The 15,450-nt window shown below is 37.7% G+C and overlaps 1 protein-coding gene across 1 annotated transcript; it reads left to right on the forward strand.

Annotated features, from left to right (window-relative positions):
• Nucleotides 1-462: 462 nt before the first annotated feature.
• On the forward strand, nt 463-1,512 carry LOC106052256 (formyl peptide receptor-related sequence 7-like). Its single transcript, XM_013207577.2, has one exon. It carries the CDS (start codon nt 463-465, stop codon nt 1,510-1,512), a length of 1,050 nt encoding a protein of 349 aa, XP_013063031.2.
• The last annotated feature ends 13,938 nt before the right edge of the window (nt 1,513-15,450 follow it).

The following is a 15,450-nucleotide window of genomic DNA, read 5'->3' on the forward strand; positions in this document are numbered from 1 at the left end:
CCTCGCTTATAACAGTTAATTATGACGTGAATGCATATTATACATGGTTGAGGCTGTAGATGAGGCTGTGGTTGAGGCTGTGGATGAGGTGTATCCGTAATTATATCATGGCAACAAATCGATTACATTCAGAACACCAAAATGATGTGTTTTATTTAGAAACTGTACACAAATCTTTGGAATCCATTGAAACGTAAGAATTTCTTGACTAATATATTTATACTGGGGAAGACCTATATTTTATCATGCACTAGTAATTACTAAATTCTGAAGCCTTAAAATAACTTACTATGACAGACATATAATACAGAAATGGGAATGTTTTTCTATGTGTTTTTAGTAAAGACGAATAGAATCTAATTGAATATGACAAGACTTATACAACTGTAAACAAATCCAATAAACGCAGGAAGTATTCAAAGCATTGTGGGATATAGTTTAACGGTCATGTCCGGTTTGACAATGGTGGGCTCCAGCGCACAAGAAACAACAAAAAGAATAGACTTTAGTGACACTCAGACCAGACTGATTCTACAGATTCTCATTTACGGAGTCATCCCGTCCGTGTCTGTCCTGGGGATCTTCGGCAACATGTCCAGCATCTGGGTGCTGGCCAGGCGTGGCATGCAGAAGTGTGCCAACATCATGCTCATATCTCTGGCTCTGAGTGACATGAACTTTCTGATCGGGCTGAACAGCATCCCCAGGCTTATCTACGACGTCATCGGCGACATGGACAGGTTCGCCTACAGCTACGCCCTATCTTACGCCCTCTACATCTTCTACAACCTCTTCCATATCGTGAACTACGCGTCCCTGGGTGTGTCCTTGACCCTGCCCATGTTCATCACGCTGGAGAGGCTCGTGGCTGTTTTCGCGCCGTTTCACATTCAGCACGTCATCACTCCGTTCCGGACTTGGCTGGCTATCGGACTGGTCAACGTGTTCTGGTACGCCTTCTTCATCCATATGTCCTTCTATCTGACCTTCACCTACGAGTATAACACGGCGCTGAACGTCACTGTTGGCTTTATCGGCAGGTCCAATTACCACTACGCCAACTTGAGGACCGTCCTGGCCCTGGAAGAGATCATGTCTTACCTTATGATGAAGATCCCGCCCGTCTTCACCCTCGTGGGCTGCGTCTGCATCGGGGTCAAGGTCAAGATGGCGTCCATCTCGAGGCTGAGGCTGACTTCCGGGTACGCCGCGGACGAGTTCCCGGGGCGCACGACCAAGATTCTCCTGGCGGTGTGCGTGGTGTACACCGTCACGTGCGGGATCCTGTCCCTCCCCGTGCACATCCCTCAGTACATGTACTACACCATGACCAGCGACGCCCCGTCCAACTTCAGCAAGATCATGTACCACGTGATGAATCTAGTCGTCTGCTTCAACTGTTCCTGCAACTTTGTCCTGTACGTTGGGCTCAACAAAAACTTCCGGGAGACTTATAAGAAGTTATTGTGGCGATGCTGGCAAAGAAAGCAAAACAAGTCGTGTGCAATATAGAAGGGTGGTTCTATAATTCAATGTTTCAAAATTTGTAAAACTTGCATTTATGCAGGAAAGCATAAACCAAATATAAACACTTCTCATTATTTATTTAAGTCTCAATTTATGATTCCTGTTATTACTTTTGAAATCGAATTCCAATTTTTAAATTTATGCTTTACACGAATTACCCATTATATATTCTAGATTTTGATCAAAAAATCATCTTGAAAGGAGGCTGATCTAAAGATATTTAGCGATTTAATGCATCTGTTATACATAATTTGGAAGTGTTTGATAAGCCATTTATTGGCTATGTATCTTTAAAAGCTTAGATGTCCGTTAAACACTTTTTTTTCGCAATATACCATCTTTGTAACAAAGAGTAGTATTTTTGTATTCTCTAGTTGCAAAAGGGAGGACGTTCGACAGATCTTACCTGGTGCCCCAACGGTCCAACAGACTAAGGGATAGGTAAAGGGTAAGTTGTAAAGGGATATTTCAATATAGCGTCCTTGACATTGTGAACTTTGTCCATTTATTTATAAATCTCTCCAAACCAACAATCTATCCATTTTTTCTTAAATTTTCCATTGGGCTCGAGAGTGTCGCTCCCACATTTCTCTATATCGCTACATCTTCTTTTTCTCCCTTGCCGTATTGAATAGCTTATAAAGATTTCTTTGAAAACGTCTACCGGATCTAAATAAGAAGAAATATAAGCAAAGAGCAGATTACTCTGATTAATTTAATTTTCCAATTCTGCTATGTATTTTTTTTAAAAGATATTTTTTTTTAATTAAACATCCATTTCCGGTTTTGTTTCATTTCAGGGGGAGATAATTTTAGCAAAAAGTATAAAATTAAATATTGTATCAAAACGTTGCAACAAAAGCTAAAAAATAAAAAAATAAAAAAATAAAAAAAGTTTTATTTAGGAAAAAAAAAAGATTTTGAAAATTATAAATCTATAACACTAAGAGCGTGAGTGAAAGAGGAGAGTGTTGTGACACGGTTACTGTGTGGGTCAACCGTGACACACGGTCAAGTGTTGGGTATCGAGAGTTAGGGGACTTGCGGGAAGTCAGCTAGTGAGAGTTCGGTATCTGTATATAACCTCTGCCGTGTATATATGTTAGGTTGAAATGTTACACACTTTAAAGGCACTTTAAACGTAAAGGGACTTGTTTCTTCACAACTGGCGAATCAAATTCAGTAGCGAAAAATTTTTTAGACACTACCACATTTACGTTGCACATTGAGGAAATATAATGCACTAGTTTGTGAGACATTGCTACAGTGGTACCTAATGACCAGAAAATGTAATAGTAAATAGAAATACAATGCTTTACCTTTTACCGCTCCCACGATCCGCAGACGTCAACTGGCCTGTCCGATTCCTGAAATTAGCTTTAAAAAAAAACAAAAACAACAATATCTTATCTTATATAATACAGACGTTACTTCAAAGAAAAAAGAAGATAATTACGTCATGCATTTAGTCATGCATATTAATCAATGACCTAAATTCTGCCAGGTCACTGGTAGAATTTATTTCCCTTTTCGATATCAAACAAAATAATTAATTACCAATAATTAATTTGACTAATTTTATAAGATAAGATGATTTTTTAAAATTAATTAAAGCGTCGTTACGTGCAATTAATAATTGTTGAAATTTCAGATTGATCAGAGAATGGGTGTAGGGAAAAAAACGGTTTCAATTTTTTTACCAGACAAACAGACAACGTGAATAACGTATATTCGCGCATATAACCCGCAAACATGTATACCTCGCACATACAACAATAAAAACTAAAAACAGAATGGTACAACCCGCACCCTTATATACCCCGCATGTGAAGAGCCTATTTATGACGTTGGTGAAACTGGCGATGCACTGCAGTCTATACGATTTCGACATTACCGGTATCTAGTTTAGTTGCAACGATCGATTGCTGGTATATTAAAGATTCTCTGCCACATCGGTACTATTTGTCAAGGCCGGCTCTAGCAATTGCGTGGCTCTATGCGAAACGGATATCGCCGGGCCCAGTCTGGGTAGGGATAAGCATAATGTCAAAATTAAGATTTTGTATTAGAAAATACATTTGTCTTTAGAATAATTTTTTATCAAATGAAAGCTGACAATGCCGGTTTTTTTTTTATCGCGCGTAGGGTTGGCACCCCAAAATAACAATTTTAATTTTGTCTATTTTTCATGACATTTTTATGAGTTTTCTGGAGATTTTAAATTTCAGGAAATTTCCAGGACTTTTAGGTATGTTTCGCAATTACAGGAGATTTCCAGGAGCCCCTGGAAAATCAGGAAGCCGCGGAAAACCTGTTATTCTATACAAGTTATAATTTCAATTTAATAATTTGCGCGGGGCATATGAAAGTGCGAGGCCCACTGCTACCGCATAGGTTACAGTGGCCTAAGTCCGGCCCTGCTATTTGTTTTGTAAAGGTCTATAATGAGATGTTTCTAAAGCTTTCGCAATGTACATTTCACAACCACACAGCGAACCGTAGGAGGTGTATACACCCACAGGTATGTCCATTGTTTCCGTTCTGTTATGTTTATGACTGAACTAAATTGGGTAAACCTTGTATAACCCGCGGGTTACAGTCGCGAAAATACTGTCTGCTTTTTCAAAAGAAAGTGAAGTGGCCTCTCGACCATGCTTCCCACCATAGGTTACAGTGGCCTAAGTCCGGCCCCGCTATTTGTTTTGTAAAGGTCTATAATGAGTTGTTTCTAAAGCTTTCCCAATGTACATTTCGCAACTACACAGCGAACCGTAGGAGGTATATACGCCCACAGGTATATATCCATTGTTTCCGTTCTGTTATGTTTATGACTAAACTAAATTGGGTTAACCTTGTATAACCCGCGGGTTACAGACGCGAAAATAATGTCTGCTTTTCAAAAGAAAGTGAAGTGGCCTCTCGACCACGCTTCCCACCATAGGTCACAGTGGCCTAAGTCCGGCCCTGCTATTTGTTTTGTAAAGGTAGGAGGTATATACACCCACAGGTATATGTCCATTGTTTCCGTTCTGTTATGTTTATGACTAAACTAAAGTGGGTAAACCTTGTATAACCCGCGGGTTACAGACGCGAAAATAGTGTCAAAAGAAAGTGAAGTGATGACATCATTATTTTCTGTCGTCTGCTAGAAATAGAAAATCGTCTGCGAAATGTAAGGCGCGAAAGTGCGTGCCGAGTGTTCGTCAATGTCCTTTGACAGATGCCCGTGACGTTATTTTGCAAACCGTGTTGACACGAGACAGGATTGTGGTCTGCTGTTGTTGTTATAGAGCTTGAATCTCATGACTGGTCTGCCTCCCAGAGGTTAGTGATTTGTCAACTCTAATCAACCAAAATGACAGGAAGAAATGAGAGATGTTGTCCCTTGTCTGATCCTGCTTTAAAAATTGTCACGATTCAAATATAAAGCCGATATTGATTTGTTATGCAAAAAGATGTATAGCTTTTAAGAGCTGATTAAGCTAAAACATGAGTGTCTACAGAATATCGATCTTTTTTATGAATATATGTGTTAGTAATTAAAATAAAATAGCTCCTAAAGGAAATTACAATTCCTTTAATATCTACGAATTTGCAGCAATTTTCAAAAAAATAAAAATGAAACATGAGTGGTCAAGAAATTACAATTCATGCAATATCTACTAATTTGTAGACATTTTCAAAAAAAAAAAAAATTGAATTAATTATTTAAAAAAAAAAAAAGGTAATTCTGCAGGAGTTCAAGGGGCAGCCATCTTTGTTATTGTTTAAACTGTAATCTTATATCTTGGGTTTTCTCTTAGATTTGAGTTTTTGTTTGTTTTTATTTTTGTAGCTAAAAGATATGCTAGATCTAGCTATACCCGTATCATCTAGTCCTAATACCTAATAAGTCTATTAATTAGACTCATAATCTAGTAATAGACACCAAAAACAGGTTAATGCTTGACTCCCAATGGGGGAGGTAACAGCGCTCCCTTACGACTTTCCCATTTTAGCATAAGGCGAAATTCAAATAGCCTTAATAGGCTTAGATTTACATTTAAAACAAGTTAATAGAAAAATGAATATTAAAAAGTACAAAAATTTGTTAAAAAACAACAAAGATAACAACATATTAGATCTATACATAGTGTTACAAATGACAGTGATAGGTAGAGGTCAACGTATGACCCCGGCGAGATAACACAGCAGCGGGTTTTCTCTGGAATGTACATGTATCAACAAAGACAGGATGTGACGTGTCATTACGTGTTATTCCAGAAGGTACTAGCAATGTCCAGTGACAGATAGAGGTCACAACTTGTGACCCCGGCAAGATGACACTGCAGCAGGTGTTCTCTGGAATCTACATGTATAAACAAAGACAGGATGTGAAGTTTCCTCACTTGTTATTCCAAAGGATACTAGCCGTGTTTGTGCAACTTTGGACAAGCGATTAGGGACTCTATATAAGCCAGAAAGTTAATGTGAAAGTCAGTCGTATGGAGTCGTGAGCGAGCCGTTACAGTCGATACAGACGATGTAAGACGTGTGCGGCCCTAGTGGTAGAGAAATGTGTACGACTCGATGCAAGTTAACTAGGGTAGAGTTAACTGGAGTGGACTACTGTCGTTAAAGTCTATACAGCGAACTACAGTGGACTTGAGCCGTTACAGTCGATACAGTCGATGTAAGACGTGTTCGGCTCTGATTCGATAGACTTGAGGACGACTTGGTTCGTGACCTCCGTGACTATGTCGAAGGCGCCGCTTGGTTCAGCTTTGGGAGACCTGGAGCGACACTGGGAAGTTTGTCGTTGGTCTGTTCTGTGGAATACGACTCGGTGCAAGTTGAGAAGAGATGAATTGCAACGAAGTGAAGAGACGAATTGCAACGAAGTATAGCTAACTGTAAACTGACAGATATTGTACAGTCTTCTACGCTACATGTTACATTGACGAATTGTTAGGGTTAATAGTCATTAAAGTTATATGAAACTGAAAGTTTAGTCGTCAAGTTCTTTGCTGTGTTTTAATTTGTGTGCCAACTAATACATTTAGCCAGAAGATTCAGAAATACGTAACAATATATATAGATCTAGATTTATATATATAAATCTAAATTTAAAGATCTAGAATTTTCTAGATCTAGATTTATAGATCTAGAATCTAGATCTTAATTTAAGATCCATACGTTTAGACTAGGTCATTTCAAAAGACATAGATCTATATAAAGGACGATAAAAGTACTTAAATAGTGGTTAAAAAAATCAGAATAATTCAGAATAGATATAGACAATTAAAAAGAAGACAGAACAATAAGAAGCGTATTGTATTGACACCAAGTCAAAATTTAAAGAAAAAATAGCATTGCTTTGAAAACATAGAAGTAATGTTAATTCTTGGTATTTTTAAGACACTATCTTGGGATTTCTTTGGAACATAAACAATAAAAAAATAGTAACAAAGATGGCTGCCCCTTGAAATCCTGCAGAATTACCAAACAAAAAATAGCTCCTAAACTTGATTGGAAACAGCTGATCAAAACACTTTGAGACAGAAATATCCAATAAAAGGCATTAGCCTATTTAAAAAAAAAACAACAACTCTCCAACACAAAACAAAACAGTATAGATCTACGAGCCCCGGATAAACCATAAAGAAGAATGAAGTTCCCCCTCCCCTCCCCCCCCCCCCTGAAAAAAATGTCATATACCTCCATTATATAACTTATAGAGCGATTGCTTTTCTCTTAATAACCAAGGGGAACATTTTTTACCCGCTATATTCTAGTCCCCCCCCCCCTCCAAGAAAGAACTGGTTAACAGAGAATTTACAGATATACTACACTTTAAAATATTCAAACGATAGGCATTTAGATCTAGGCTTGTCAAACGTCAGTATTTTATAAGATAAGATAAGAGTCGCAAAGTTTTCCTCAATGGCAAATGTTCAGCGAAAATAAAATAAAAAAAAATTACATCCGGAAATTTCCAAAACGCGAAAGTCCTTTCAAAACCGATCTTAGATCTAGATCCATGCCTAGTTCTCCAGCCAAATTGTAAATTTCTTTTTTTTTTTTATTTGAAAATTATAACAGTTAAACTAGAGTTTCGGCTGGACAACGCGCTAATAATTCTAGGTATCTAGGAGTTGGTTTTCCGTGCTGCCTTTAGGCGCTCAGTAAACACAACTCTGCCCGTGTCGGGTGTCGAACCAAGCCAAGTTCAAGCGTACTTAGCCTCTCGACCACGCTTCCCACTAGAGTTATATATATATGTAAGTTATATATATGTAAGTTATATACGCTAAAATACCACTCATTCACTGACTCATTGATCAAGAGATCTCTTAAACAGTCGCACGTATCCGCATGAAATGTCGTTGACTGGTTCCTTTGACCTCCTAGAGCAGGGGTTCTTAACCTGTGGGTCGCGACCCCCTCGGGGGTCGATTGACGATTTGCCAGGGGTCGCCAAAAACCATCGAAAAAATGGATTGTTTTTGTCTACTCTTCTTTTGCTGTGTGTGTATGCGGGGGGGGGGAGGTCGCGGCAGAGTGGGGGATTGTAAAAAGGGGTCGCCTAGCATAAAAGGTTGAGAACCGCTGTCCTAGAGGCTCACTAAGAATTTTTTTTTTTTATATAGAATCGCAACCATGGGGCCGCTATTCGTGAAAAGCCGCAACCATTCTATCAAACTTTTCTCTTTTATTTTCGGTATTTCCCCCAAAAGGCCGCAGACTCCTGCATAGAAAACATTTCACATACTGTCATGAATTACGTATTTTTAAAGCTTTTTTTTTCTTTTTCCCTAAGCCTATTTATTTTTTAATATGTCTTACATAGTTTCCACATCCCTTTAAAATAGAGTCAAAAACACTGCATGAATGTTTTTACCTAGTTCTAGATCTAATGTAAATAAATAAACTTTTTTTTTTGTCAATAACTCATTAATGTGTTTTTTGTTACTATTTTAACTGTGAATAGACATTTCTTTTAACTCTTTCTCTCCGTAATTATTTACCACATTCTGGTGGAATCAACGCTGGTATCGTCTGTTAGGAGAGAAAGAGTTAATGATTTAACTGTATGGAATCTAGCTCTGGTGATATGAAGGGAGAGTAACCCTTGAGGGATTACGGGCACGACATGGCCTAAATTGTGCCGATGTGCCAAAAACTCAAAACTCAAACTAAAACTAAAAAAAAAATGACCTCAGAGTTTGTATTGGAATTATTTCGATAGATCTAAAATTTTTTTATTTTTTTTTCGAGAGATAGAAACGGAGAAAGCAGATATAGTATATTGTAACATTTCCAAAAAAACAACAACAACAACAACAACAACAACAAAACAACAACAACAACAAAACAACAACAACAACAAAACTCTCACTAAGACCTAATAGCACTCAAAATCTAGATTCTAGACCTATTGTCATATCGCTGCATTAAAAACGGGTCAGATAAAAGTCTATGTGGGAGGAATTACGATGCAAAGGTAAAAAAAAAATTTAAAAAAATTGGGGTTTCAGTGATGAAAAAGAGAAATAGAGAGAAAGGGAAACAGAGCGGGCCGTGAAATTTCATTGTAACAGATACATTAAATCACGGACTTAAAAAATGTTTGTTAGGATTGATCGTTAAAACGTGGCCCGTTTATTAAAGTAAAAAAAAAAGTCAAAGAATAGATGGGGATCTTAGGGACATTAAAAAACAATTTTAAAAAAGCCTCGGAACAAATCAAAGAGAGGTGCGTGCTGGTAGTTTATATATGGTTATAAATTCCACGATAGAGATTACGTTACACACTGTTAGACAGCTAGTTTAGTTAGTTGGGTTGCGCACTTTATTAGACCAACGGTGAACATACATTTTATGGTGACGATATATACTTTGGGGTTAGAGATTAGAATAGACTTTTATCTTAATCAGCTACTGCTAGACTCTTGAGGGGATAACATCGTTATTAGACTAGACTGTGGCCCATTCTGTAATAAACGTTTGTTTGAAGTTCACCTTGAGTCAACTTGGTCATTGAGTCTGTGTTCCTGTTAGTTCCTTATCTATATTTGTGACGGTGTGCATGATTTCAAGAACTCGCGATTGAAATACATCAAACAAGGTACGCACGCACTTAGTCTAAGTAAGCATCTTCTAGAAATACTTCAGCTACATTTCATATATACATGCATCCGTTACACGCATTACATGTTACGTTTCTTGTTACAGATTACATGTTACAGAGTACATTACAGATTACACAGGACTGAATTTAAGACTTGTTAAGGTCCTACGAAATATGAGAAATGGGGGCCCCTTGTAATTAACATAAAAAAATTTTCTTTTGTTCTTTCTTTGAATGATTGAAAATATGACTGGAACAATATTTGGGCTCACAAGCAAGTGGGGGCCCTAATCTCTGGCTTCTGCTGCCTATAGGTAATAAATCCAGCACTAAGATCATATGCTAGAGTAACAATATTTCTTAACAAAATCTATGTGACAGATTGTGTGTTACAAACTATATGTTACACGTTACGGAGAAATACCTTATCTTATTTTATCTTATCTTATATAATAAAGACGTTACTTCAAAAAAGAAGATGATTACGTCCTACGCGTCATGCATTCAGTCATGCATATTAACCAATGACTTAAATTCTGCCGAGTCACTGGTTTTCCTGGCTAGCTCAGGCAACCCATTCCATGCTCTAATCGCACTAGGGAAGAAGGAGTATTTGTACAAATTTGTCCTGGCATATGGGACGAGGAGTGTGCCTTTATCTTTGTGTCTTCAAAGTTACTCCTGTACTCGTATTTACTATAACAAAGCGCGGAGAGCACAGTGTAATGTATTGATCTAGACACAGCTTTACATGTCACTACTTTATCAGCAAGGGAAATCCAAAATGTGGAATAAGACTTGACATGGGCAGAAGTTCAATAATGGTAATTATAGTCATCCAGATGAGGGGTTGCACAGGGGTTGATCGTGGTATTTAGATTGGTTGTTGTTATGGAGCGTGTGTGTGTGTATGTTTCTATGGTGACGGTGGGAAGAGGTCAACGATTGGTTGTGAATGATGCAAGAGAGGTGGCAATGTCGTCACTTGGTCTCAGGACAGACGACTCCAGAATTTAAGACTGAAAGGCTGTGTTATTGCAGTGAGTTAGATTTTTGTAAGTTAGTACAGTTATTTGATCTCCTATTTATTTGAGTTGTCTATATTATAAATAAAGTTATATTTGGCATTAGTCAGAAGGAAGTGATTCAAATCTATTTCAAGTTTTATTAGTCAAGATATAATACGCCTTCAGCGGTTTAGTTGTCTACCAGAAGCACAGTGCTACAAGTCAACGACCGGTAACAACACTAAGATGGCGGATATGCTGGATGTAGCGTAAGGGGAGGAGACGGAAATGATGCGAGAAGAGAGAGGGGTTGATGGGAAATGTGCTCTGATTGGCTGAATGGCTGTGCAAGAGTAGATAGCGAGATGGAGGGGTGTAAAGGGTAATCTCCCTTACCTCAGGTTTTCTTCACTGATTATCTTTCCATGTTTTTTTTTTTCGCATGGGCCTGTTAATTCCCCTGTTGATTCGTGACCTCCGTGACCCCAGGCCGTAAGGCTGGTTTGTGACGTAGTAGGTCAGCGACCATTGTTTCTGATCGTAACCAGAGCCTGGCTGTGTGTTAGCGCTTAGGCGAAGTGTTGTAAACTGTAACACAGCCAACGTGTAGTTGTCCTGATGACTATACACAGACGTATTATTAAACTAGACTAATCACTGGATCTAGACTTTATGTATTTACTTAATATACACACTAAGTGATTGTGTTAGCATTAGCGCTTAGGCGAAGTGTTGTAAAATGTAACACAACCAACATGTAGTTGTTGTCCTCATAACTATAAACAGACGTATTATTAAAGTAGACAAATTACTAGGTCTAGACTTAGATTCTCATTACTATAAACAGACGTATTATTAAACTAGACAAATTACTATGTCTAGACTTAGATTCTCAAGCTATAAATAGACGTATTATTAAAGTAGACAAATTACTAGGTTTAGAATTAGATCCTCATAACTATAAACAGACGTATTAAAGTAGATTAAGTACTAGATCAGACTTAGATCCTCATAACTATAAACAGACGTATTATTAAAGTAGACTAATAACTAGGTCTAGACTTTATGTATTTACTTAATATACACACTAAGTGATTGAAGACTGCTTTGTGTGTGTTGTAAACTGTAGTGTGTTGTAAACTGAACTGTAGCACACCTGGCTGAATGTTTGCATTAGTGCTTAGGCTAAGTGATATAGTCTGTAACTCATTAACGTGTAGTCATGTATGTTATGACTTTTCTATAAACAGTATTACACCTACATATGTTATTAGAATATAAAATTGATCAGTTGCTTTACAACTTAATGTACACACTAATGATAACAAGCATCACAACAGAAATAACACAACATGAAAACAAATGTGTGGTGTTATATAGCAATTTTATTTGCAGACAAAGGATACCACTTTAATGAGTTAAGTTTTTATTGCAATTGCTTACTGAACATATAATGGAAAAAAAAAATTTCAATAATTTACAATACACATTTTAAAAATACAATGATTACATATAATGTTAATGTGATTTAAAGATATGGATGGCTGCCTGTTCAAGCGGTTTGCTCATATAATGTTAATGTTATTTAAATTATATATTATATATACTGTCCATGATACTTCGTCTTGAAAATGTTAATGACAGATCTGAAAGTTTACAATTAATTTTTTTGAAATGAAATGCAAACTGTATAAAATATAAAATAAAATGTATATATTAGGCCTATATATAACATCTAACATTTACTAGAATAATTTGGTAGATACCGAGGTATAAAATATGACAGATCTAATAGTAACTGCCTAACAGTCTAATAGAATGAGTCTATGTAACTATAGAATACTAGTAATAGACTACAATAGATTATAGATCTGTACTTCTTCTGGTTATATATAATATATATATCTATATAAAATATATATATATGTATCTCTATCTATTATAAATCTATAAGTTACTACCTGTCTATTTGTACTTCTATATAATATACGGACTATACTATGCTATTAGTATATAAACTAGATCTAGACTCTATAATTATTGACAGAATCGTTATTAAATGAATAGATTTACAATTAGATCTACATCGTCCTAGCCTAGATCAAGTATTCAATGCCTAGGCTAGGCCTAGATTTCTAGATCTACCCACTTTGACTTTATATAATGATTATCATGTTAATCATCAATAGCATAAAAGTCAATTAATTATGTATAATGTTAATATGCTGGATCTAGAAATATTTACTTACTTTAGAGTACTCCTTTAATGGTACGTAGATCTAATCCTTCTAATAAGCCAAAGGTATTACGGCTGGCCATTTTTTCTTTCTAAGCCACCATTCATCATCTTTTGGTAATCGGAAAGCATATCTGCTAGTTACTAGTCTAGTAGTGCTAGATCTAGATCCTTTACAAAACGAGACATTTGTTCACCATTGTAGATCTAGAGTTTTAATCCATGATGAATATTTTGAAAAGTCTAAATCATATTTAGATGAAGATTCTATTTGTTTCAAAAGAAATCTTTCTGTCTATGTAAACTACACAGCAACACAGTGGACTGAGTGGTTACGTACACACGCATCAATCAGTGACGCATAACCTTGGCCTCTGACCAGTGATGACGTAGGCCGCGACCTGGTCAGAGCTAAGGCTTTCTATGTCGAAGGCGCCGGTTGATTCCCCTAGCGCTGAGTGGCAATGTAAAAAAAAAAACAAAAAAAACATGTACATTGGTCGATTCGTGAAGCTGGACGCCACGCGTTTCCGCACCGCTTGACCTGGACAGTTCATGGAATTAATTTCTGGTGTACATCTATCACAACATTACCCGCGGGCTTAGCGCTCGATTACAACAGCACAGACTTTGTTTATCTCCAGCTATGAAGAGGCCGCATGCATGGAATTTTGAGGTTGCAAACTCACAAACTTACAAGCTTACAGCTCTAAATGTCTCTGTCTCTGTCTGTCTCTGTCTCTCTGTCTCTCTCTTTCTCTCTCTCTCTCTCTGTCTAGCTCTTTCTGTCTCTCTCTTTCTCTCTCTCTCTGTCTCTCTCTTTCTCTCTCTCTCTGTCTCTCTCTTTCTGTCTCTCTCTTTCTCTCTCTCTGTCTCTCTCTTTCTCTCTTTCTCTCTCTCTCTGTCTCGCTCTTTCTGTCTCTCTCTTTCTCTCTCTCTGTCTCTCTCTTTCTCTCTCTCTCTCTCTGTCTCGCTCTTTCTGTCTCTCTCTCTCTCTTTCTGTCTCTCTCTCTTTCTGTTTCTTTCTCTCTTTCTGTCTCTCTCTCTCTGTCTCTCTCTGTCTCTCTTTTTCTCTCTTTCTGTCTCTTTCTCTCTTTCTGTCTCTCTCTCTCTCTGTCTCTCTCTGTCTCTCTCTTTCTCTCTTTCTGTCTCTTTCTCTCTTTCTGTCTCTCTCTCTGTCTCTCTCTGTCTCTCTCTTTCTCTCTTTCTGTTTCTTTCTCTCTTTCTGTCTCTCACTCTCTCTCTCCCTCTGTCATTCTCTCTTTCTGTCTGTCTCTCTCTTTCTCTCTTTCTCTCTGTCTCTCTCTTTCTCTCTCTCTCTGTCTCTCTCTTTCTCTCTCTCTCTCTCTCTGTCTCGCTCTTTCTGTCTCTGTCTCTCTTTTTCTGTCTCTGTCTCTCTCTTTCTCTCTTTCTGTCTGTCTCTCTCTTTCTCTCTTTCTGTCTGTCTCTCTCTTTCTCTCTCTCTCTCTGTCTCGCTCTTTCTGTCTCTGTCTCTCTCTTTCTGTCTCTCTCTCTTTCTGTCTGTCTCTCTCTTTCTCTCTCTTTCTCTCTCTCTGTCTCTCTTTGTCTCTCTTTGTCTCTCTTTGTCTCTCTTTGTCTCTCTCTTTGTCTCTTTCTGTCTGTCTCTCTCTTTCTCTCTCTCTCTGTCTCTCTCGTTCTCTCTTTCTGTCTCTCTCTCTCTCTTTCTGTCTATCTTTCTCTCTTCCTCTTAATCTTATAATCTATATTTTTCTTTTTTTTTTCAATGAAATATTATTTTCTAAACAAAACTGTTTGTAGTTTTAAAATTCTTTCCAACACTGTTGACTGAACTAACCAGACTTCTGCGCTTGCATTAATAGGTTTAACTGTAAATACCTAACCCTGGGTTTCTGTGTAATTTCAAATTAACATCATAGCACTGGCATTGTGTCTCGACACAGGACCAATGGCGTCTTAAAATCAGCCCAGAAATATCGAGCTGAAATATTTTCGCGCTACTCAGATAATCATCGATATTTGCTCGCTAAAAGTTTGGCAAGCATCTTAGTTCAATAGAATTCAATGAAATGTCAAGTAAAGTTTTCAGGTCATAAAAAAAATTATATTGAATTCGGTCTCTGAAGCAAATCTCTTGTCGATTGGTGGAAATGCAAAAGAAAGCTGTTAACTTTAATATATCTAGAACTGGCTAAGTACGCGCTTATTGTGATGCCATGACGTTGCTCCGAGACGCATGTTTTGATACATGTTTCGGATGATCCATCAGTGGTGAAGATAATCTACTTCTTAGTCCAAACCCCCCCCCACACACACACACACACAAAGGAAGAGGGATGGCAGCGGGCAGGGTTTGAACCAAAGACCCTCGAGACGACCGAATGACAATCCTTGAGCCATCTACCGCACGACCAGGCAGCCATCCAAGACGATGCGAGTCGTGTCTATACCCATTCTCTCCATAAAGACACTACCAGGTCAGATCTAGTACATGACAAATGAGACAGTTTTGGATGGCTGCCTGGTCGTGCGGTTTGCGCGTTGGACTGTCGTTCGGATTTATCGAGGGTTCAAACCCTGCCCGCTCCCAT

This window comes from Biomphalaria glabrata, chromosome 7 (genome assembly GCF_947242115.1).
Source record: "Biomphalaria glabrata chromosome 7, xgBioGlab47.1, whole genome shotgun sequence".
Classification (NCBI taxonomy): Eukaryota; Metazoa; Mollusca; class Gastropoda; family Planorbidae; genus Biomphalaria; species Biomphalaria glabrata.

Coding starts and splice junctions, on each gene's coding strand:
- LOC106052256 (XM_013207577.2), top strand. CDS start 463: ATGGTGGGCTCCAGCGCACAAGAAACAACAAAAAGAATAGACTTTAGT.